Source organism: Cervus canadensis, chromosome X (assembly GCF_019320065.1).
Source record: "Cervus canadensis isolate Bull #8, Minnesota chromosome X, ASM1932006v1, whole genome shotgun sequence".
NCBI lineage: Eukaryota > Metazoa > Chordata > Mammalia > Artiodactyla > Cervidae > Cervus > Cervus canadensis.
Genome location: NC_057419.1, coordinates 118,530,690 through 118,556,648, shown reverse-complemented (window position 1 = coordinate 118,556,648; position 25,959 = coordinate 118,530,690). Strand labels below are relative to the sequence as shown.

At 40.2% G+C, this 25,959-nt stretch overlaps 1 protein-coding gene and 1 non-coding gene across 10 annotated transcripts in view; one reads left to right on the top strand and one right to left on the bottom strand.

The window, feature by feature from the left end:
• Positions 1-8,648: 8,648 nt before the first annotated feature.
• Positions 8,649-25,959, bottom strand: part of ENOX2 (ecto-NOX disulfide-thiol exchanger 2) — a 281,078-nt gene continuing 263,767 nt past the window's right edge. For 7 of the 9 annotated variants that reach the window (XM_043457528.1, XM_043457530.1, XM_043457524.1 and 4 more), the window contains 5 exons: positions 22,376-22,557; positions 19,941-20,048; positions 15,752-15,860; positions 13,019-13,104; positions 8,649-10,544 (listed from right to left, as the gene is read on the bottom strand). In XM_043457528.1, the coding sequence (XP_043313463.1) occupies positions 10,413-10,544; positions 13,019-13,104; positions 15,752-15,860; positions 19,941-20,048; positions 22,376-22,557 (617 nt within the window). In that variant the 3' untranslated portion in view covers positions 8,649-10,412. Of the gene's footprint in view, positions 10,545-12,407; positions 12,477-13,018; positions 13,105-15,751; positions 15,861-19,940; positions 20,049-22,375; positions 22,558-25,959 lie in introns of all 9 variants that reach the window. The other 2 variants (XM_043457523.1, XM_043457522.1) reach the window with 2 other exon arrangements.
• LOC122436201 lies at positions 22,959-23,093 on the top strand. The gene has a single exon (XR_006267958.1). It is a non-coding gene; the product is annotated as a small nucleolar RNA SNORA48 (small nucleolar RNA).

Sequence of the window (25,959 nt, the reverse complement as noted above, 5' to 3'; positions counted from 1 at the left end):
GGGATAGGAATGAAAACTGACCTTTTCCAGTCCTGTGGCCACTGCTGAGTTTTCCAAGTTTGCTGACATATTGAGTGCAGCACTTTCACAGCATCATCTTTCAGGATTTGAAATAGCTCAACTGGAATTCCATCACCTCCACTAGCTTTGTTTGTAGTGGTGCTTCCTTGTTTTCCCATTTATTTATATTAGTTGGAAGCTAATTATGTAGTGATGCTTCCTAAGGCCCACTTGACTTCACATTCCAGGATGTCTGGCTCTAGGTGAGTGATCACACCATCATGACTTTCTGGGTCATGAAGATAATTTTTGTACAGTTCTTCTGTGTATTCTTGCCACCTCTTCTTAATATCTTCTGCTTCTGTTAGGTCCATGCCATTTCTGTCCTTTATTGAACCCATCTTTGCCTGAAATGTTCCCTTGGCATCTCTAATTGTCTTGAAGAGATCTCTAGTCTTTCCCATTCTGTTGTTTTCCTCTATTTCTTTGCATTGATCACTGAGGAAGGCTTTCTTATCTCTCCTTGCTATTCTTTGGAACTCTGCTTTCAAATGGGTATATCTTTCCTTTTCTCCTTTGCTTTTCACTTTCCTTCTTTTCACAGATATTTCTAAGGCCTCCTCAGACAGCCATTTTGCTTTTTTGCAATTCTTTTTCTTGAGTCATAAATCAGTGATTTTCTCTGATTTAACTTTCAGGTCTTTATTCAATTGTTTCTTATTTTAAGTCATTTATTGCTTAATGATACGGTTCCTAATCTACCACAGATAAGAATAAAATAGGAAAAAGAGGGAGGAGACGTTTAATCTGAAAACAAGTACACCCAGGGAGAGAAGGGCTAGATGGCTGCTACAAGATTGAAAATGGAAACCTTACAATTTAGACTTAGAACCTCTGTTATACTGTACAATCTGATAACTTTTTTTGCTTCCACATTTAAATATTCTTTTAATAACTTCTTCCTGATTACAGAAGTAATGCATATTCAACATAAGACATTTGGAAAACAGAACACCACAGAAAAAATCCCTCTGTGTCTACCATCTGGAAACAGCCACTGCTAACAGGGTGGTATCAGTCCTTTCTGTGCGTGTGTCCACAGATGTATATATATATTAACATACTTTAAACAAAACCTACAGCATACTGTGCAGATATGAAGCAGGCCACTTTCCTCACTTAACAATGAACATATCATAATACTTCCCATATTGACGTAGGTTTTAATTGCTATACGGTATTCTCTTTGCCCTAATTTTGCCCATCTGGATTGTTTCTAATTATTTGTTATTAAATATCCTTGTCACATTCATCTTGGAACTTTTCTCTGCTATTTTTTAGGGATAGATTTCTAGAAGTGAAATTGTTAGAGTAACATATGATTGCACTTATACAGGCTTCTCCCTTCTGAAAGGTTTTACTGTTCACACTCCCACCAGAGGAGAGGATGTGCCTGTTTCCGTATGCTCAGGATAGCATGAAGACTTTTTTTTTTAATGAGACCTTCTTCTATTTAATTAAGAGGTTCATATCTAAGTCCTCAACTCTTATATTTCCTACATTGTCTTTATAGACATACTGGGTGAAATATAGTTGCATTTAGATTATTTCATTCTAAATATAAGTTAAGATATTTTATATAATTATTATCACAACACACAATGGTAGTGTAGTGTTAGTCATTCAGTCTTGTCTGACTCTTTGCGACCCCACAGACTGTAGCCCACCAGGCTCTTCTGTCCTTGGGATTCTCCAGGCAAGAATACTCGAGTGGGTTGCTATTCCCTTCTCCAGAGGATCTCCCTGGCCAGGGATCAAACCCAGATCTCCTGCTTTGCAGGCAGATTCTTTACCATATGAGCTACAGGGAAGACACAACTCTAACTTTACGGTGGTCAAACATCTCATTTTGCCTGGAAAGTCCAAGTCCAAGCCTTGTGTCTCATCAGAGTTAACAGTGGCAACACTGCCACCCTTCAAACTGTCTTAGTTTTGAGTGATATATTTTAAGGCCTCCATTAAAATTTTTTATTTTTATATAATTTATATAATGGAAAGGTTACTCCCCATTTACAGTTATTGCAAAATAATGGCTATATTCTCCGTGTTGTACAATACATCATTGAGCCTTTCTTATATCCAACAGTTTGTACCTCCCACTCCCCCACCCCTATACTGCTTCTCCCCTTCCTCCCTACTGGTAACCACTATTTTGTTCTCTGTAATTCCGCTTCTTTTTGGTTATATTAACTAGTTTGTTGTGTTTTCTAGATTCCACATATAAGTGATATCATATAGTGTTTGTCTTTGTCTGACATTTCACTTAGCATAATACCCTCTAAATCCATCTATGTTGCTGCAAATGGCAAATTTTCATTCCTTTTCGTGGCTGAGTAGTATTTCATTGTGTGTATATGTATGTGTGTGTGTGTCTTTTAGTCATTCATGTGTTGATAGATGCTTAGGTTGTCTCCATGTCTTGGCAATTGTAACTAAGGCTGCTACGATCACTGGGAGATAGCATAAACTTTTTGTTTGGGCTGCATAGCATGTGGGACCTTAGTTCCCTGACCAGGGATTAAACCTGTGCTCTTTGCAATAGAAGCGTGGAGTCTTAACTACTGCACAGCCAAAGAAGTCCAGTAGCACAAATTTTTGTATTCATTTTCATTTTTGCTTAGCTTTTCCCTTTTGGGGGGGAGTTTTAAAGGAACTTTCAGGACCAGGGGAATCAGGCATTCCTGTCTGCTTTGAGGTTCTTGGTTAAGACCTTGGCATTCCCTTGTCTCCTGAGCAGAATGGTACCTTGAGGATGACTTTGCTTGACAACAGCAAATGCTGAAGCTCTAGGGACAGTGAGAAGTACAACATGATTGCCCTGTGCCAATATGCCAGGTGATCCACGAGAACCATGAGCCAGCTGCTTGCATCTAACTAAAATTAGTTGAGTCTCAGCCCTGGGGTGAGCAAGGCACACCCTCAGTGCAGTACTGCCTCCTGGCCAGGGAAGGAAGGTTCTTAGGGCTAAAAAGGGCAAGAGCCCATGGGATAGGCTGTTAAAGCTGACGTGTGTACTAGTCAGTCAGCAACCAACTGGATAGGTAAAAGATGGGAGCAGTACTTAGAAGGCATTTGTGTCTCTTGGGATCGGTAGTGTGTACATTCAGGGTAACATTTCTTAGGAACCAATATTCATGTTGATGCCACGTAAGCCGGTCCTGATATTTCACAGAGAAGTGAAGAACCAGAGGGGCCACTCCATCCTACTCTGAGTGTCTACTTCTGGACCCATAGCCGCTATGTGAGTGAGACGTACCTGCTTCCCTGTGAACATGAGCCAGGATGCTTCCATTCCAGGCCATTGTCACTACAGTGAGTTGCATGAGAATAACCTGCTTTGGGAGTCACACAGACTCAACAGGCTTCCTTTCCTCCACTGCAGAGGACAGCCCGAGGCATGAGAACCAGCTGAAGCAGCTGCTGCTAGAGGCTCTGACTGCCTTGCTGGACGCAGCAAAGAGTTATGCTCAGGTGACCATAGAAATTCTGATTCCACACTGGCCCTGGGGCTTGGTGTCTGCAGTAGGTATGATTTTATTTTGTCCCTGTGCCTTTCCGAGTGAAGGAGGAGGGAATCATGGGCTAATTGGGGGCAGAAGGGAGTAAATACAGTCGCCTGAGGGTTCACCTGGGAGAAGTTGGCAGCGAAAAATCTCTACCTGTGCCTCCCTCCACCTTTGTCCCTCAGGACTCTCATGTGCTATGAGCCCTGCGCTGCCACTGGCTTGCCAAGTTGAAAACAGTGCAGATTCACTTTCTTTTTTTTAGATTCACTTTCTGAACACTGGCCAGAACACATCCTCATCAGCCTGGGCCGCTACAGGCTGAGGGACTCTGTCGTGGCCCTACTCGGTTCTGTTAGCTGAGCGAGAAAGAAAAGCTTAGCCAGCAATGCAAGCATCGTCTCTTCCATCCTCTCATGGGACCCAGAGACTGAGTGACTTGCCTAAGGGTTCGGGGCCAGGGACAGAACCAAGGAGTCCAATTTGCTTCAGTTAGCTGTCTGATAAACCAAACTGTCATTTCGTGGTAGTATTTCTCACTAGCATATTTGGGCAGAGGTTGGTGAATAGTGAGACAAGATTGTTGAATCTGGCTGATTCCACTGATACACATCCTTCCTCATTAAGTGGCTAAAACCAGCCTCCAGCAGCACTACCTACCTATGCTAACACAGGCTCATCATTCTAGAAATGCTGGGGCTAAGAGCTGCCCGTGGGACCACTAGATACAGATTACTCAGAATCTCAACTGTCTGAAGGGCTAAAAGTGCCTGCCCCCCTCTGCAGCATTTCTAGAATATTCTTTTCTCGGCAATTTTTCTCATAACTAACGTTTTTAGTTAAGTTATTATGATGATTCAATATGGTGCCATCACAGCAAGGTCAGGACAGGTCCAGCATCCTCTAACACTATGGGAATGGATGCAAAACATCCTACAAGTGTTTTCATTTAAAATTATTTTTAAAGTAAAACTTGATATTGGAAGGATGTTTCATGTTTCAGTTATCCTGTAAACTCACTTAAATACTTCAGTGTCTTCTGTTGCTGAATAAATAAAGCACGATTGTAATACTGGTGGTGCCAAGTGCTGCACACATGTGTGACTGTGTGTGTGTGTGTGTGTGTGTGAAAGAGAGAGGCGGAGGGAGAGGGAGCAGGAGAGGGGAGGGTAAAGGAACTTATTATGTGAAAAACACTGAATTCAACATTCCAGGTTTTTCTCTCAGTCTATATGGTTCTGGTCCACACAATAGAACATATTTTGTTATTGAAACCCAGCAGTCTTCCTTCTTAGAACTCCTCTTCAAACTCAAGGGTAGGTACCCTGTCATATTCATCCTTGCAGTCCTTACTGGCTGGTGAAGTGTCTTGGACAAAATGACTTGAGCAACATTTGAACTGAAATGTTGAATTTCATGTCTGGAGGCCCAGCCACATGGAAGGAAACACACTGTTGTACTGATGTGGGTATGAAACTTTTTTTAAAAAAATGAGAATAAGATGATGTCTTATATTTTGTTTCTATTTTTTAACATGTTTAGAATTTGTTGTCTTTTTATGATTCCAACCACACATTGGACAGATGTCTTCAGGGACTTCTCTCCAACAACTCTGTTCCCTTTCCTGTGCCCCAACTGATGGTTTGGAGACTAACATCTTGTGAATAGCATTTGGCTCACTGTTTCCTAAATGCCGTACTTTCTGTTTGCTCATGCTGAAGCTCATCTGTCACTTCTTCACCCAGAAATACAGGCTGGGGGACCCTCCTGCCAGCTTTGCATTGACTTCGAATTTCACCATTTCAAAAAGTACCAGAAAAATCAGTATTTCTATCATTTATAAAATTTACTGGTGCTATGTGATGGGCGCTAATGTATTTAGTGAAATTAATCCTGGTCCCACTTTGGGGGCTCTCAATTTACATTTCATCAACCTTCTCTATGAGTTTTTGTTTTTTTTAACTTAGAGACTGGGAAGAACTTACGAAGCATGTGAATTTGGATGGAAAAAATATGTTTAGATTTCCACTGACCTCTAACTGAGACTTGGCATTTTCTTCCATTATAAATGTAGGCAAACAAAATGCGGGGGTATTAGCAGTCCCTGTGATTTTTCCACAAGTGTGATATTATCATATCACAAGTTATTGCATTTTTTGGAAATATTGGAATACTTGGAATATTTATGTTCATGTACTTCAAAATTATGATAGTTGTTAGAGCTGTCATTACTCATTGTTATTTAATGTGTTACAGGAGCACATATGTTACTATGTCACACATGTGTTTTGATAGTGGTATTATTTCAGTACAGTTGGTTCCTTTTTATTTCATGTATTTAAAAGTGCTATTTTGATAGAGTGTTCATAGGCGTCACCAGATTTCCCAAGGGATACATGGCACCAAAACTTAAGAATCTCTCCTTGACATTTTCTCAGCTATACTAGGCAGAGGCTGGAGCTGAAGGGAGTGGAAATTGGGAGGGCTCAGGAGTCCTGTATTCTTACCCCAGTTCCACCATCCATGTAGCTGTGTGACCTAGGATATGGCTCTTCTTCCGAGACTTGTTTTCCTTCATGACAATAATGGGACGGGAACCATTTGCCCCTGAGGGTGTTGTGAAGATCAGATAACACAATGTCTACGTACAGAAGTTGCTTTGAAAACACTATGAAGCACAATGTTAGGTATTCGTTGGGGAATATTAATCAGTTAAGGTGGCAGAGGTCCAAAGGCCTATTAATTTTATGGCAATCTAATATTCAAACAAGACATGGAATGAACACAGGTAGGGAGCAGTCTTTCTGATGCCCTACATCCCATTTTCCACCCAAATCTGACATCATCTCCATAAGGTCCTATAGCCTGGAGTCTTCATGTGTGCATGTGTGCCAAGTTGCTTCAGTCATGTCTGACTCTTTGCGAGAATAAGTGGAACCAGGCAGATTTGGGTTCATATCCTGGACTTTGTCACTGACTAGCTATGTATCTTGGGCAAATAATTGAACCTTTCTGAGCCTGTTTTCTCCTGTTACCATACTTCACGCTTGCAGACATTTGTGAAGCCTTCTTTGATGTCCCTCCTGCAGCACCTTGTACATAATTGTGTCCTTTAGCACCCCCACCAGAGTGTCCACTTTTGAAGGAAGAGATTGTATTTTGTTCCCATTTGAATTTCCAGGACCAAGGCGCGTGCATGTCAGGTTCTCTATAATGGCATGTGAATGTATGTACAATGTAGGGTTTATCACTACTTCTTACCAATTAGGTTGATATGAAGGTTAAATAAGATATTGGGCCAATAGAAAGTTTTGAGTTTTCATTTAGACAGACCAAGATTCAAATCTCATCTCTGCCTTTTAGGAACTTTTCATCTCAGAGTCTTAGTTGAAACAGCGAAGTGCTATGTACATCTCACAGTTTTACCAAGGATGAAGGATTTAAGCTGTGTGTTAAAGCCTACCTTTCCAGCTCCCCGAGGGCAAGGGCCAGCCATGCTCCTTTTGCATACCACAGTGTCTGGAAGAACTCAGCCCAGGACTGAGTCAATGTTCTGAATGTGTTTAAACAGCTGAATTTCCTTTCTCGAGGCTCGGTAACATGATGTAGCCTCACAATTCTAGGTGTGAACCCAAAAACATTTTCCTAAAATGAGAGCAAGGTCATGACTCGCAATCACTTTTGACTGAACCATAATCATAAAATCATAAGTCTGTTGTGAACACACTCTGGGCTAGGCACTGGCTGAGCATTCACAGACACTATCTTGTTGAATCTTTACCACATCTCTCTAGGGAGGTACTGTTTCTCCTTCATTTAAAAAATGGAAGCTTCCATCATGTCCATGTAACTGGCCTGAAGACACACAGTGACTTTACGCAGCATAACAGATGCTCAGTAGATGGTAGTAGTTGTGGTGAAAAGTGAATCCAGGTCTTTTTGATAGACTGTCCAAGACACCTAAGAATCCCCAGGGCTCACCCAGTCCTACCAGGTGAGTCAAAAGGTCTTGCACATCTATGCTGTCTTTTCAAGTAACACAGTTTATTCTGCATTATATGAAAAGCATACATTTGGGGGCACAATTAAATATGAAACACTGTATAACTTGAATATAGATACGTGTCCAATTTTCTCTGAAAACTAACTTTTCCATTTGCACGAGAGACATTTAATAAGCCACTTGGTAATATTAAAAAAACAGAACTGGCAATGTCACAGGACTAGGAAGAGAGATGAAATAGCCATTTGTAAAATAAAAGAATGCTTCTATTCATTTTTATCTGGGAAAATCTAACTCCTGTATCTCCTCAAAATAACAAAACAGTAAAATTTCAAAATTCAGGAGGAACAACAGAACAATAAATAGCACTGGACAGTTGTAAGGAAAAAAGTAGCTTCTTTAATAGATGTCTATGATGAATGCAAAAGATTGTGAGAGATGGTATGTGCTGCAATTTGATTACGTACTATAATACAAACATACTCTATTTTTATATGTTTTAACAACTCTGGACTGCTGCATTAGGAGTCTCCAAAAAACAGAACCAATCGGATGTATATATACATATATATGTATATATGTATGTGTATACACATATGTATATGTGTGTGTGTGTGTGTGTGTGTGTATGTATATATATTAAATAGGAATTGGCTGATGTGATTGTGGGTCTTGCCAAGTTTGGTATTTTGTAGGACTGGCTGATGGTCTAGAAATTCTGGCTGTTGTTAATGCTGCAGTTTTGAGTCCAAAGAAATCTGGAGACACAATTCTTTTCTCCACAACTCATTGGATGAGGCCCACCCACATTATGGAGGGTAAGATATGTTACTCAAAGTCTACTGGTTTAAAGGTTAATCACATCTCAGAAATACCTTAACAGCAACATCTAGACTGGTGTTGGGCCAAGCAACTGGGCACTACAGTGTAGCTAACTTGAGACACAAAATTCACCATTGCAGCTAGTATATTCAAGCAGGTTGGGAGCAGTACACCTGGACTAAATTGGCAGGAATAATAGGAAAAGAACATTTATACTACAAGTGGATCAAGGAAAGGAGAACAAGCGGCCTGGGTGTTGCTTTAAATGCATTTTATTTAACTTATTTAAATAAGAAATAATTGATAAGTGGCAAATTTCCCCTGATTTCATAGATGTTATTAAAACAAGGCATTCCAGGACCCCTGAGACTGATGAATCAAAGCTTTCTGTGGCGTTGATGACAGAGATGCTTCAGTGAGGAAGCTAGTGTAAAAATAACCTTCGCTTCCTGCTGGTGCCACAGCTGGGTACTTAGGGGGAAGCCAGCTTTCAGCATGAATGGGCTGCTGTGGAATCCTATTTCTAGCTGTCAAAGCAGACGGTTTAGCATCTTCTTCCAATATTCTGGTAACTCAAAGGAGGAAATCGAGATGATTTACTAAAGGATTACTTAGAGAGCAAAAAATTCAAAACAGGACACCAAACTGAGGTATAAAAAGGAATATTTATCTTTTAAAAATACAACTTTGAACACTACTGACATCTGATTTACAAAGTATTTTCCTGAAATACTCTTCATTGGCTTTGCTTACTTAGTACATTCTCTTCTTTTCAATCAAGACTCAAGGGAGGGCATGCTGATGTTATTATAAGCACCACCACCACCACAGAAGAAAAGACTCTCTCTGCCTCAGGATATAAGCCCCCAGTCCTCATCCTTTCCCTTTCTTTCCCATCAAACAAGACTTCTGACTGGTCCACGCACAACTGGACTTGTCCTCAGCACTCAGCACTCCAGGTGGAGCTGACCTATTTGCATGAAGCTTCACACACCCTAGCTCATTATTTATTCATTATCAAGAATTCTCTATTAATACTCCTATCAACTGTTTGCAAACATTCAGCATGAAGTAAACATAGTATTTACAGCAGTACATGGTTTGCAATTCAACACACTGATAGCAAAAGAAAAGGGACCACCAGACTTTGTCAGAAGGCCAGAGGAGAAAGCATATTAAAATAAACTCCTTCTGCCAATGTGTATGTGTGTGTGTGTGTTTGTGTGAAGGCGAGCACACAGGTATGTTTTAATTCATAGAAAACATGCCCTCCTTTAAAAGCAAACTATTTACAAGGTGATTCTGAATACCACATACACATGCCAGTCATACTGGACACTTGCTTTCCATGAATACATTGTTTTTTTAAAATTTTGAAATAAACCTATTATCTGATACATTAGAGAAAATAACTCTGAAACATTTGTCAACTTTTGGTTCACAGTAATTTTGCAAAAAGCCACAAACCATGCTTTGTCTTTTAAAAGGTGAACCTGGTCAAACACCTTCTAGAAGACACTGATGCGTTATTCACTCACTGGCCTACTGGGGATTGGAAAGACAATGTCAGTTATGGAGTCCCTAGTGCTCCTGTCATTCCTCTCACCAGTAGCAACATTAATGTAAAGAGAAGTTCCGAAACACAAATCACGTACAAATCATCAAAACATTTCAGTTAACAGTGTTTAAAAAATACCAAAGTCTACAACAGTAGTACAGACACTGAAAACACCCTAAATTCGCATTAGCCTCAGGCCTTTTTAATACTACTAATAAAAAAAGACATCCAATTGACAGAAAGAGAGGAAGTTACAGCACTTGAGGTTTAAGTCGACTTCTTTATAGGGCCTGTAGCTTGAAGTGCTGTTCTAGGATCCTTATTTTAACTCAAAAGATGTTCCAGGAATGAACTGACAAATTTAAAGCAATTTGCACTTGAAAAGCATTGGAAATACAAATCACTTTCTAAAAGCTTGTCCAACACACATGTATTTTCAGGATCCCAGGTTGTTAAGCAAAGGGATTCAGGTCAGTTTCAAGCCCTCAAAGCCACAGAATTTCCATCTCTTCTCCAGACTGGCTCCCACTCCAGTCATTTCCTGCTTGAAGGTGTGCTGGAGTCGGCTCATGAGACATTCCACATCACTGGTACAGATCTGCGGGAGAGAGAGGACATCTCCATTCAAAACCAGCCCCACCTTCCTAACCTGGTTTCCCCCAGCACTGCTTTAGAAAGCTGATGTGCACATGTGTGTGCTGGGCGTAGGGTTGACCTTCCCCTCCCTGTGCATGTGTGGTTGGTTGAATGGATTCCAGATGGAAGCCTTCTTCTGCTATGACCACCTGAGTCCGCTGAGCTTTCTTTTTGTTTCTGTATTTCATAACTGCTTTATTTAGGTATAATTCACATACAGTAAATTTACCTACTTTATATGTACACATTGATGAATCTTAGTAAAGTTATACAATTATCCAACTGTCACCACAATTCAGTTTTAGAACATTCCCCCAAAGTCCCTTTGTGTTCCTTTGTGTCCTTACTCCCCAACCCAGACTCAGGTTTTTTCACTGTTGTTTTACATTCTGGGGGGAAATTTCATACATGTGCAATCGTACAATCTATAGTCTTTCGTGACTAGTTTCTTTCACTTAGAAGGATGTTTTTGAGATTGATCGCCACCGAGCTTTCTCTGGGAAAGAGCTGGTGTCAGTCGTGTGGAGAGCCTTGGGTCTGCAGCCAGCTGAATGATGGCTTATCAGTGCTGGTGATGTTATGTTCAGGTCCACTGAAGCTGCAAACCCTTTGGGGAGGGGAGGGAGGCAGAAATGGCTGCCACCAAAGCAGAAGTCTTCACACATGTCTTAGTTTTCAAAGGAAAAGTGACAGGAATAAATAGCTCTGTGTTCCCACTTCTCTCTCTCTCTCTCTCTCTCTCACACACACACACACACACACACATATCAATACAAAAACAAAAACAAATCTGTGGACTCTTAGGGCTTGCTTCATGCGGTCATCTTTATGTTAGTAGCGACTTTCCTAACAGAACTTGGGCACTAGGACCTGACTGAAGAGCACTAGGGGATCTGTAAAGAAACCCCAAGTTGCTGCCACCCTGAACATTCCTAAAGCTGGTAGGAGGGGCCCCCAGGTTCCATTGGGACCATTGCAGACTCTCCTTGGGAGGCCCTGGCACTACCCCGGCACGAAGCTGCTCGGGAGGAACTGATCCCAGACTGGGAGTCAGGTCAGGCTTTGTCCCCGTGCTAGTGGTGGGCTGTATCCAGTCAAGTGAAAGAAGCACGCTGTAGAATTGAATCCTCACCGCAAAAAACATAAATCTATACTGTTTATAGATATATACATACAATATAGGTACAGCAGATGTATACAAAAGAGTCTGAATAAGCTATGCCAAACCACCAATGATGGTTATCCTTGAGAGGTGGCCTTTCAGGGAACTGTCCATTTGCCTTTACTGTAGTTCTATATTGCTTACATTTAAAAGATAATGTTTGCATTATTTTTGCAGTTAAAAAAAAGATTGTTTTTATTGACACAGAGTTCAATTTCAAATCACTTCAACGGATCCCTTGCTCCTGGTGCTCACATTCCATTCCTCCTTTCACTGTCAAATGGGCCAGCCAACTTAATTGCAGAATAGCATCTCTTCCCAGAGATAAATGACAGGGGAGTGCTAGCTAGAACTAAAACAGATGCCACGAGGAGGATGAATCACCTTCTGGATTTCCAAATGGGCCAGTGCCTCTGTTAAGCGGACATATTCTTAAATGGCTTAACATTTTGGACAGCTGACTGTCAGGAATCTGTATTCCAATGGCACTTGTCAAAAGGCCCAGAACCTGTGAAATAGTGAGTACAATCCATGAGCAGCTTTAACTGAATTCTGCTTCTGAAAAAGAAATCTATCAGGACTTTATTTATTCTGAGGGGTCACATGCCCCCTCCTGCCTATACGAGGCATGCATCCTTGACTTTCTAGGTAACTGGCACTTACCCTTGCTCCCGAGGCTTTGTGAGTTCCCTACAGGTGGCATCCAGGGAAGAAACTGGTCCATGAGATCAGCTGTGAGCAAACATTCAGTCTGTATTACAGACTCATTGTTCCAACTTCTTGTGTCCCTGCCTGGTTGTGTCATTTTAGATAATGGCAGTGGTGATCTCAACAGTCCGGGAGGTGGTTGGAGTAAGACTTCCAAATGAAAATTTACATTTGCTAATGTCTAAAGGCCCAGGGCAGAAGTTTGATTGGTGAGAAATAATGCTTAATTAGCATCTGATATGTAAATTAAGAAAAAGGAGGAAAATTCTTCTAAGATGTATCTTGGAAGTAGGGTAGCCAATTCATTCAGATTGGCCTAGGACTTCCCCGGTATCAGCACTGGAAGTCCCAAGTCCCAGGAAACCCCTCAGCCCCAGGCAAACAGGGACAGATGGCCACCCTACTTGCAAGAGAGAAAGTTGATGCTGGATCACAGTGAGAGAATAGGTAAAGGAATTTTCCTTACAGTGGTTACTAGTGACTTATTTGTGCTTGAGAAGAGTGAGGCCACCTGTTCACAAAAAACTCTACATCGCATTGCATGCCCATCTCAGGACCCCACATACCTTATTATCAAGACGGTGCAAGTAGGAGCAGATATATTCAATGCTTGCTCCAAATGGGTGGACATGAAGGAATGTGGAGATAATTCCTATAAACACAATAGCATGGAGGTTACACTTGAGCATTGTATTCACTGAGATGCCACATGATAGTGTCTAGCAAGAGTCAGCTCATACGTACAGCATATTACATATCAGGTACTCTTCTAAGTTTACATATATATATACATACACACACACACACACACACACACACTCATTTAATCTTCACAACAACCCTGTGAGATAGGTATTACCATTCCCCTTTCACAGATGAGGAGACATTGAGGCACAGAATGTTTAAGCACCTTGCCCTAAGTCACATAGCTGGTAAGCGGCAGGCATCTGAACCCAAACAGTCGCTCTCAACCACTCTGTGGACTGCCTCTCACTACCCGATACCACCTGGAGAAAAACTGGCATTTGAGGAGTCACTCCCATCATTCCTGACGGCTAAATGCCATTTGAGTTCTACATTTTACAATGAATTTAAAACTTTACAATGAATTTCGATTGTGCTGGGTATTTTGCAGTTCTTCTACACTGTCTTACATTGGATTTTAGCCTCTTATGCATTTAATCATGTCTTGCTGTTGTGGCAAAAGTACAAATCATGGACTTTGCCTGATTAAACTTGTGCTTCTCACAAGAGAATCTGTTGATTGTATTTGGGTTTTATTCTGTGAGTAGCTCTGTAAAGAAAAGACAAACATTTCATTCACTCAGGTGATGATTAGCATTCTGTTTGTCCTCAGAGCCCTGAATTTCTTCCAGTATCAGAATTCTTATAGCAATTTATAGCCTCCAGGAATGTGCATGACTGCTACTCAGCATAACTCTGGGGTGACTGGCGGCTACATACATTGCCTTGATTATTTTGGCCATCAGGTTAATTGTGCTAGTACTACTTTCTCTGGCAACAGGTAGAATATAAATTGTTCAAAAGTCTACTATTTTTTTCTTTTTTTTAAAATTCATCTCTTTTCATAAAATCTTAGGTATATCACATGGATTCAGAATTGAGCTTACTGAAAACTGGCAAGAAACAAAAGCTAACTTCGATTTGGTTTGTAAAACTACAACTTGTCTATCCCTTTAAGCAATTGACAAAGCATATTACAAGTTTAAATGGTAGGTTGAAGTGCAAATAAGTTCTTTGCAAAAATCCTCCAAATATAGATGGCAAGTGGGTGGGTTGGAGGATCCAGGAAGAACTGATGGTAGGATTCGAAACTCTACTCAAAATGGATACTATTGCTTATAACACTACTTTCCTCTTAAATGACTTGGTAAATTGAATTTCCAAACACTGACTCAAGCTGAGAAACTTAAATTCTGAAGAATACAGTCCATGCTCAAAGGAATTCTAGATGCTATGACCAAGAAAGGCTGTCAAATGCCAAGAAATAACTCCAGAGGTTTCAAAACATGAAGTAGTTTTTGTGGGTTCACACCCAAATAACCAATTTAAAAAAATAGATCTTCCTTTCTGTCAGCTCAAGACTTCTTTCTTTAAAAATACAAAACAAAACATGAAACACTTATCTTAAGAATCTTTGTTTCTAGAACTATCCATTTTCAGAGGCTTCCTCCTACCCATGGCTCTCCTCTGACAGGTCTCCCTGTTGCCATGCCAATTTGTTAAAGAACTTTGAGTTGGAAAACGGAAATAAGTTGTCACTCTTCTTGAAGACTCACTGGCAGATCCCCTGTGCATCTTTATTATCATATCAAAGTGTTAGATCTGAATATAATATCCATTACCGAAGGAGGCAGATATGTCTTCAAAATATGCAGAAGCTAATTAGAGTGGAGAACTTTCGAGATTGGGGTGGGACTATTGTGCAGCTCAGATTCCTAGAAGGCAGCTGGGATTATCTGCTGAGGCCCAAGATCAGCCCTTTTTTAAATGACTGAATATTTTCAGACCTCCATCTGCCACTGTTCTCCAAACAGAATGTAAAGTCAACAAGCATTTGTGAATAGTGCCGTTAAGTGCAAAATGGTTCTCATTCATTGAGGGCTTTCTATAGGCTGGACACTGTGTTAAGTGATTTAGATGAATTGTTGTATTTAATACCTATAGCTGCTTTGAGAGAGCTAATATTATTCCCATTTTGAAGATGGAGGAACCGAAACTCAATGATGGAAATGGAGGGGTCAAGGCAGGAAGCCAGTTCTGTCTGATTCCTTAACCACTGATGCTATCTTGCCTCTGTCAATCAATTTCTATGTAGTGAGAGCAATTTTAGCATTTGTCTCATCAGAGCCCATCAGTGTTCAAACACACCACAGACAGCCTCCTGGGTTGCCTGCCAGTAACCTGGGAAGATATAAGAGGCTCATCTGGGGAAGCTCTCTGCCAAACAATGTCTGCACTGCCCCTTGAGAGGGAGTGAGAGGGCTCACCTATCTTTTAAAAATCTACCACGTGTTTCTCCAGCAGACCCCCTCTTAGCATAGTGCTTATACGGACACACTTGATGTGGCAGTGGCCATCAGAAGCTTGAAGAGGGCTGGGAGATGCTGTTACCACTTTGACTGAAATCTGTACTTGTCCTTATTCTGTCATCTTCAGGACTCTGGGTTCTTGCACTGGCATGCCTCATGAACGCTTGGCATGTGCTCATTTATCTTAGGTTACTCCTTTCCCCCACTCCACTGCACTTTATACGTTGAATGTGTTCACTTCCTTACCCACTAGCAGGGCTTCGCGTTCAGATTTGACAGGACAGCTGTTCAGAGTCTTCTCCAGAGGGTAATCACTATCCTGGCTCGACGCACACAGTCTAGAGGCACAGCTTTCCTGTGGGAATAATATGTCTCCTAGGTCAGTGCACCTTATATGGTAACAGTGCATGCGTGCGTGCTAAGTCGCTTCAGTTGTGTCTAACTTTTTGCAACCCTATGGACTGTAGCCCGCCAGGCTCCTCTGTCCATGGGATTCTCCAGGCAAGAATACTGGAGTGGGTTGCCATCTCCTCCTCCAGGGGATCTTCCCAACCCAGGGATCAAACTGATGTCTCCTGCATCTACTGCATTGGCAGGCAGATTTTTTACCACTGAGCCACCTGGGAAGCCCTCCAATTACGTTGTTGTTGTGCTCAGTCGCATCCAACTCTGTGAGACTGCATAGACTATAGCCACACAGGCTACTCTGTCCATGGGATTCGCCAGGCAAAAGAATACTGGAGTGGGTTGCCATTTCCTACTCCAGGGGATCTTCCCAACCCAGGGATCAAACCCAGGTCTCCTGCATTGACAGGTGGATTCTTGACCACTGAGCCACCAGGGAAGCCCCATATGGTAACAGACTTGGTTCCAACTATACAACAGGGAACTTCTTAACAGCACCTCAAAAGCAATACTGTGCAATTTTGATTATTGAATGGAAGAGAAAAATAGCATAAACTATAAAAGCATCACTGATAATCCAAAGCTTACTTATAAGGCTTTAAAACACACAGGCGAATTTAGACATACATCTTCACTAGATCTTCACTAGTTTTTTTTTTTTCCTTCTGCCTTCATCATTCTTGACTTGGGAACCAGACCCAGTCTGGTAATCTTGGGAACCCTACCCAGCATTAATTGTCTGTGAGATGCCAGGAACTGGCAGGTAAGTTTTATCTCCATTCTACAGATGAGGAAATTGAGGCTCAGATAAATTGGGTCACTTGTCTAAGATCGCATTGCTAGAAAATGATAGAGCCAGGATTTCATCCCAGGCCACCCAATGTGAAAAAGACCATTCTTTTTTATTTTAGGTTCCACACTCTGCTAAAGGTCAGTCCCATGTTTGAATGGAGAATCTACAGCGTAGCTGATCCACTCATGGGGTAATCAACTGTTGGCTCTTGAACTGAAAATTAGAGCCTTAATTTATTGACCATCAGCTTTCTTTCTCTCTCTCTCCTCTCTGATAAGGGCATCATCAGTTAGGATATTTATGACTTTAAAGCAAGAAATGACTGCTGCCAAAACTATCAGTAATCAGTGGCCTTCCTTGTTGAAAGTGTTTTCTTTCTGAGGATAGTGGATATATTTCATAAGAGGGCTGGGGTGAAATCCATGACCAACAAGCAAACTGAAAAAGGCCTCCAGACCTCTGTTGGATCTTTATTTCTCTCTTTGGGTACTGAAAACATCTTTTCTGTATTATGACTGTGGAGGAAGAGTCTTCAGAAGAAGGAATGAAAGGAATCCCTGCTTCAGTATCACTGCTATTGTAAAAGAGAGCACTGGGAAATGGCCCGCAAGGGGAGTGGATCATGGTTGACTCAAATGTTTTGTCACTTCTTTCCTTCCACAAGCTATCAGCAGGGACAGGCTTCCTTCTTTTTTTCCTTTAAAGATGCCTTCAAAGCTTCCAGGATGCTGTCCCTGAATGAAACTAATGGTCTTTGCCGCAAGACATGTTGTTTTGTGGATTTACAGGCTTCCAGGCTGTAGTCAGAAGGGAAATCTTTCTTGATGACCTACTCAATCTTTGGCCTTTAGAATCCAATCCGGTCAGTAACCATCACACCAAGTTTGATTTAAACTGCTGGCTCACTTCTAAGCCACAGGCTGTACATCTGCTTCTAACCCCCTTGAAACATTACATGATCCAGTAAGACATTTCTTAAGTGTGAGAGTTTAACAGATTGGGGTTGATTTAAGATATGAAGACATTCTGAGAAGTTTTAGCTATCTTGAATCAAAATGCAGCCTGACGGAAACCTGACTTCAATTTTATTACAGTTGGCATTTAAAAAATTAGAAGGTGTATTGAAGGGCTGCTTATCACCTTGCATTTTACTAGCAGATTCAAAGAGCTAGTTCTTTCTGCAGGAAGACAGACATAAGTCACATTGTTATATTGCAAAACACTGACGATAACTCACACTGCAGTTTACTGTCAAGAAACCCAAACAAAAAGAAAAAAGATCCCTCCTCACCAAAACTTATTGCTTTCCTTTCAACCTGAAATTATTTTTCCAGTCTAATGTGATGGTACTTTGCTTTCTAACCTAATTGTGTCAGTTTGAAATATGTGGTCACAAATCAGCTTCCCAGAGAAGATCGGTTTATAATGAACTCTCATGACTTTGTCTGAAGGAAACCTCCCTTAAAATAATAGGACAAAAACATATTCTGACTCACATGTTTCTCATTATCAGTTGCATCTCTCCTTCTGTCTTCTTTAGCTGCCACTCCATGGCTTCCCTGGTGGCTCAAAGGTTAAAGCATCTACCTGCAATGCGGGATACCCAGGTTTGATCCCTGGGTCCGGAAGATTCCCTGGAGAAGGAAATGGCAACCCACTCCAGTATTCTTGCCTGGAGAATCCCATGGATGGAGGAGCCTGATAGGCTACAGCCCACAGGGTCGCAAAGAGTCGGACACAACTGAGTGACTTCACTTTCTTTCATGGTATATGCAGTTTCAAAAACGGGAAACACTTAGACTTGCTTCTAAAACAGCAAGATTCTTCTGTACCATTTGACCCTTTGCTTCTTTAAATGAAATACTTTACAAAGCAGAGGGCTGATTGCACTAAAAAGCCCTCAAGTCAATTAGTGATGTCAATCCTGAAGAGTGATTTTAAGCTTAATGTCATTAGTGTAACCCCTGTTTATCTATAGCCTTCTGGCTACACAACACATTCCATCTTATGCAAGAAGTGAAACGGAGCTAAGTAGAAGCTCTGGGACATTTTAGAAGCTCTGCTTGTATGAGGCAAGTCCTGCTAAATAGAGCAGCTTTGGCACTTTTCAATTAAATGCTTGATAAATGAATTTGTCTGGGATTATGCTGGTTTCTTTAATAGCACCCACAAAACTGGAAAGTGAGTTGGTTTTATGAAGTGGAAGAATTAAAAGCATACTGCAAATGGCCTCTGGAAAACACTTTCATCATTTGTTTCAACTACACTAAGGTTGCCAGTTCTTAATGGCACTCTAAGGGAGTCACTATGCTCACAGACACACCCAGTGCCTGTATGCATTGCATCTTTCTGAGCTGAGCACAGAAGAGAAAGGGCACAAGCGCTTGTGGAACTGCAGAACTGTGGAATTGATTTCTGGCTCTTGGTCTAAGCTTCTAATCTTCTCTTCCTTCTGAGACATTAAAGTCAGGCAGCTCTGGTCAATGGGCCTTTCTTTTCAGAAATAACTTCACTTGGTTCAGGCATAAAGAAGGTTAGAGAGGTGTGACACGGAGACGCCACCAGTTGACTTAAATAGACTGGACACCCAATGTGTGGTTGCAATACATTAACTCATCCAGAAATTTAGTAGACTATCTCTGAGGTCCTCGTTGGCGGTTCTTACGGCTGCAGGCTCTCATTAGGCAGAATCCCATTTTGCCTTCCCTGTTACTATTACCTAGCTTTAGCATAATGTGTCTCCTTGTTTGCTTTCCAAGTTCGCCTCCCCCCGCCCCCCCACTTTTGGTTTTGGCTATTTCAACCTACAGCAGCTCATTATCATACTAGATGGAGTGTCTGCAAAGAAATGTCAATGTTCTAGTTGTACTTGAGTTTCTTCATTTAGTGAAATGCTTAATTAAAAGTATTTTGTGTCACACAGACTTTGACTGAAGGAAGCAGTGATGAGGTATACACTCTGATAGTTTCCAAGAAGGAAGACTGAGGAATATTAGGGATGAACGGACATTTTATTCATTGAAAAGTACACTTTCCTGAACCTTCAGAACTGCCAAGGACTCATATCTAAATGCTGAGCTCTTGATTCAAGAATTAGCCTGGACAGGAAGCTTTTAACCTCCATTCAATGAAAGATTTCGCATTTGACACCTTTTGGTAGGAACTTCCAGGGCATTTTCATTGTCACTGAAAAGCAGGAAAGGAACAAGGGAAAAGGCACACTTAGGATTCATGTACCTTTTCTTTGAGATTTTCCAGCATTTTTTCCACCTGTAACTTGTCATCTTTGATTTTTTCCAGTTCAGCTTCTTTCCTTTTGTATTCCTCTTGGACTTTCAGTAGATGCTACAAGAAAGACCAAAGACAATCAAGTCCTAAGAAGCCACACTTCACTTAAAAACCCTGGCTAAAGTTAGATATTAGGCAGGCCTGCCTCACTTTCCCCCAGCACACACACTCATTTCTCCATGCAAAGATACTAAAGGGAAAATCAAGACACTTTTCACTTGAAATTATTTTATCTGGCTCTTATAAATCTTTTGGATTTGTTCATATTTTAGAAACACTCTGAGAAACTAATTGATAATAATCACTTAATTTTCCTATTCCAGCCAGATGTAAGGGTGTTGTTGTGCAGTTGTTAAGTCATGTCCAACTCTGTGACCCCATGGACTACAGCCCGCCAGGCTCCTCTGTCCATGATATTTCCCAGGCAAGAATACTGGAGTGGTTTGCCGTTTCCTTCTCCTGGGGATTTTTCTGACTGAGGGACTGAACCTGGGTCTCCTGCATTGGCATGGACTCTTTATCCCCGAGCCGCCAAGGAAGTGATGTAAGTGTAGGGTGCAGTTAATACTATGTGGACAATATCTTGATTTTGGCATAGAACTGAGCTTAATGTTGTAAAGCATTCTTGCAAATAGCCATTTTCCTAGCCAAGCTCAATTTCTGTGAGGAAAGTAGTAAAGAATCCAATTTCACAAATGTTAGTTCCCTTATCAGTAGGCAAGGAACTGGATTCATCATTAATGATTATTACGAATACTATGTGTTTAGTATCTAACATGTGCCAAGTATTATGCAAAGGGTTTCACATGCATGATCTCATTTAAGCCTCACAATAATCCTATGATACATAAGCCTGAAGATTAGAGAGGTTTAGTGGTTTGCCTAAGGCTATTCAGATAGTCAGTGCCAGAGCTGGAATTTCAGTTCAGGGTGAGTCAACCCCACAGCCAGTGTTCTTAACCAACATATTAGACTATACATCTATTGGGGATAAGATGGCAGAAATTTTACCATGGTTTACATGGCTACTTTCCAATAAAAGGTAATCAAAATAAGTATAATTAATTTTTCAGGAGGTAGAGACCTAATTGTCTCACTGAGGTTTTTGAAGCGATGGAATGAAAACAAAAAAGTTCATTAGTTTTCAACTGAACTACTCCATTCTTAGGTGGAGTGGTTTCAAAATCAAGGAAAGAGGGGAAAACCACAATAGGAAAATGTTTTGCTTTTCAGAGGCTTGCAAAAGACCATTGAGAAGGATAAAAGACACAGTACAATGTACATTGTCAAAATTCTTTGACGTCTAGCTGAGGAGATGTATTTTTTTGGTGGAAAGATCTTTGATGTAACTTACATGTTCTAATTAAACTCCATGGTGACAGTAAAAGGAAGGTAACCATTACTTCACACATTTTGTTAATAGGAAAGGTGAAATATTAATGTGATCTTGCTTGTCACATAGGAAGACAACGATAGCAGAAGTAATAGGAACATGGGGCTCTTAGTGCCAGAAGAGACTCCATGTTCACAATTTGTGATTTCTAACCATCAATAAGCTTCACCCTAGTTAATTCCAAGGCACACAATTAAAAAATTATTGCACAATTTAAGTTGTAAGGAAAATGGCTGGTAGTCTGGCAATACAGAAGAGGATAGTACCCTTACTGAGAAGTACTATTCTTTTGCCTAATGGGAACAGATGCTGTATCTTTAAATAGTAGGCTTGTTGCGGTGATAACCATGTAAAACTTCTAGACATAGAGCATCTATTACACAGTATTGTTTTTGAATGCAATTACAGTTGGACGCACTTATTTACTTTACTTTTTACACTTGGGATAATGTGCAGGTAAACTCATTCACACAAATGACTGTGAAAACAAAACAAAAGCAAATTGGTATTATGTACCCCAAAACACTGATACTTAAAAGCCCATAACATCCCTCCTTCCACCCAAATCAAGGGTAGGATTCCGGTCATTTCTTCTAAAAGACTGTATTATTTAGCATTGTATCAACTAGATATTTATTTACCAACACTTTTGCATATCTAAGTAATTAAGGTTCTTCATAATGACCTTGAGACTCTATTCAAATCCTAAAGTATATTTGGTAGCATAAAGAAAAGATTAGGTTATGCTCAGTGTAGTTTTATTGCTAAGTATGTTTTACTGAACACACATTCTTTGGAAACTGGTGATCCATTGTTTTCTCTTCTTAAAGATTTCATGAACTACAATATGTAATTCCTTCCTCAGCCATGTCAGAAAACAGAATATCAAGAAGAAGAGGTTTACTATCCTATTTGCTTCTGGGGGCCCTTTTACAGGTGAGGAGCTGATTACTAGCCTTCCAAAAAGCTCCGAAAACCAAAATGCCTTTACCTGTTGCATTCCTTGCAGGGCTTGCTGCAGGAGCTTCAGCTGCTGTTCCTTGTTTGGGTCATCTTCTCTGTGGGCTTTGCCTTGTTCTTGTTTGAGCAGTTCCACCTCATTCCGGTAGGCATCTAGCTGCCAACGGAGGCTGTCATTTTCTTCTTTCAGAGCTTCTGCCTGTGATACTAAAGCTAAACAATCAATATAAAGTAGTAAAAACCATATATCCAGGTTCTGTTGTGATTCACCTTAGCCCCATGAAGACTTGGCGTTTTAAATTGACACGTATGAAAAGTCTCTCAATGAGAAACTTTAGGTTTGAGTTGGCTATGGTAGCAAGAGATGGACACAAAAGCACAAAGACTCATTTTTGTAAATGAACACAGAATTCCAACACACAGAAGTCCCCACCATGTTTCAGTTCCTCTCTCTAAACATCACTAAAATATTTCTAGGTAACATCAGTTACTTTTACTTGAAATGCAGCAAATGATGAGTCTGTAATGATAAAATAGAAGACTAATTGTCTTGAACTGATGACTGTCCACTCAATAATTGTGCTTACAATTATTTTTTAAAAATGCAGCCTTTTTGTCCCTGACCTGGGTAGAGTAGCACCTGGTTGGTGGTGGCTGTCTCATATCAGTGAGGGACAAAACAACTCCTTGTTTATCCCAGCTTGGCTTTTGCTCTGTGCCCATGCCTGGTTCATGCCCTGGACACATGGAAAAAAAAAAAATGCAGCCTTTTAATGCAGCTTCCTCTGGTCCTATAGAGGAAAGGTAAACGTAAAACTTAAGACACAAAACTTCCTGGGGAATTCCCTAGTTGTCCAATGGTTAGGACTCTGTGCTTCCACTGCTGAGGGCCCAGATTTGATCCCTGGTTAGGGAACTGAGATCCTACAAGCCATGTGGCGAGGCATTAGAAAAAAAGACTTCCAGTTTACGGTCTAGCATGTAAGGAGCTTAGACGTCACTATTCCATCCTAACAACAAGTAAAAAGTTGAACTAACTGAAAAAAATCAACAACTCTTCTTTGATACAACAGAGAAATGAAGCAACAATGCAAACTCATACACCTCCAATTGGAGAGACAACAGGTGAATACAGAGGATCACAACTTACCAGACCAGAAAGCCATTAGCAGATATCACCACAGGAAACAGTGACAAGGTAGGAAAACCTAAACTATACTTGGCAATTTGCTGGAGGCTCAGTGTAGACAAGTCTGAGAGTTAAAAAGTCCAGGGAGACCCAGTCATGGCTTGGTCCCTACGCTGTTATGAGTGTTATGTACAGAAGCTCCACCTGGTCCTCAGAGTGAACACTGGAGAAAAATTCCTATGTGCTTCCAGCAGGGCAGGGGAGAAAGAAAACCTTTTGAAATATGCCAGAGCATCATGTTCTTCTGTAAATGAACTGCCTTCAGAAGAAATTATTTTACCAGAACCTAGCCTACTGGAGTAGTACTAGAGCCTAACCAACCCAGGGAACCAACCAGCTCCAGCCCCCTCTAGCCATTCTGTCCCACCTAAGTGGGGAGAAAAAACTGAGGACCACTTATGAAGTTCAGAGGTACAGGCTCACTAAAAGACTGAGACCTAATCATAGGACTATAAAATGATTCTCTTCCCACCACATCTTACCACCATACCGAAAAAGTCCTATTTAACAGAGCTCCTTTCACCTAGTACATCATGTCCAGATTTCAACAAAATTTACAAAGCATACTAAAAAGTAAAAAACATAGTTTGCAGAGACTGAGCAAGGATCAGAACCAGTCAGATATGGCAGAAATGTTGGAGTTATCAGACTAGGGATTTAAAACAACTATTACTGGGAATTTCCTGATTGTCTAGTGGTTAGGACTCCATGCTTTCAATAAATTCTCTCAATTGAGTCTGTGAGGGGCCAACTTCAGTCCCTAATTGGAGAACTAAGATCCTGCAAGCCACAAGGTATGGCCAAAAAAGAAAATGAAACAACTATTATTAACATGCTACAGGTTTTAATAGAAGAAGTAGACAACATGGAAGAATAGATGGATATTGTATGCAGAGAGATGGAAATTGAAAGAATCAAATAGAAATGCTAGAGATGAAATACATGAACAGAAATGAAAAGTCCCCTTAATGACTTACTAGTAGATTGAGCATGACTGGGGAGAGACTTCCTGAGTTGTAAGAGTTGACAATAGAAATGTCCTAAACCGAAAAGCAAAAGGAAAAGAAAAAAATCACCCCCTCCCAAAGAAAAGAAAGTGTAAGAATTGTAAGACAACTACAAAAGATGTAATGTATACATAATGAGAATGTCAGGAGAAAAAAGAGAAACAGAAGCAATGTGTAAAACAATAATGACTGAGAATACGTCTAAATTAATGCTAGATACAAAACCACAGATCCAGGAAGTTCAGAGAGCATCAAGCAGGATAAATGCCAAAACACGCAACATTAACATTTCAGAAAATTAAAGAGAAGAAACAATCTTGAAAGAAACCAGAGGAAAAAGCCACCTTACCTATAGAGAAGCAAAGATAAGAATTATATCCTACTTTTCCCTCAGAAACCATGTAGGCAAGAATAGAATGAAGAGAATACTCAAAGTGCTGAGAGAAAAAAAATCCACCAACTTAGAATTCTGTACCTTGTGAAATTATTCTTCAAAAGTAAAGGAGAAATACCTTCTCAGATGAAGAAAAATTGAGGGAATTTGTTATTATTAGGCCTGCCTTGCAAGAAATGTTAAAAGAAGTTATTAAGACAGAGGAAAATGACATAAGTCAGACACTTGGATCTACATTAAGAAAGGAAGAGCAAAAAAAAAAAAAAAGGAAGAGCATCAAAGAAGGAATAAGTGAAGGTAAAATAAAAACTAATTTTTCTTATTCTTACTTGATCTAACAGATAATACTTTGCTTGAAAATAATAGTGACAATGCATTCAATTATGTATGCTTGTGTGTGTGCGCTTATGTATAAGTGAAATTAATGACAGCAATGATACAAGGAATAGGAGGAAGGAATTGGGATTATATTATGATAACGTATTTGCACTAGCCACAAATTGGTATAGGGTTATTTGAAAGTGGACTTATTAGTTGTAACTATAAATTGCAAACTCTAGGGCAACTACTAAAAAAGTAAAAAAAAGAAGTATAACCAATATGCTAAGAAAGAAGAAAAAAGAAATCATATAAAATGCTCAGTTAAAACCACAAGGAGCTAGGAATGTGTAGAAGGCAAAAAGAACAAAGAACAAGAGCAATAAATAAAAAACAGTAACAAATATGGTGGATGTTAATCCAACTACATCAATAATTATTGTAAACATCAATTGTCTAAATACAACAATTAAAATTCAGATATTGTCAGAGTAAGAACAAAACGAGAAACAACTATAATGGTATCTTTAAGAAACATTTAAAATATAAAAATACATATAGATTAAAATTAAAAGAATGTTAAACAATACACTATGCTAACACTAGTAAAAAAAGAAAAAGTAAGAGTAGCTATACTAATTTCAGGCAGAGTTGACTTCAGACCAAGGAAAATTATCAGGGCTAAAGAAGGGCATTACATAAGGATA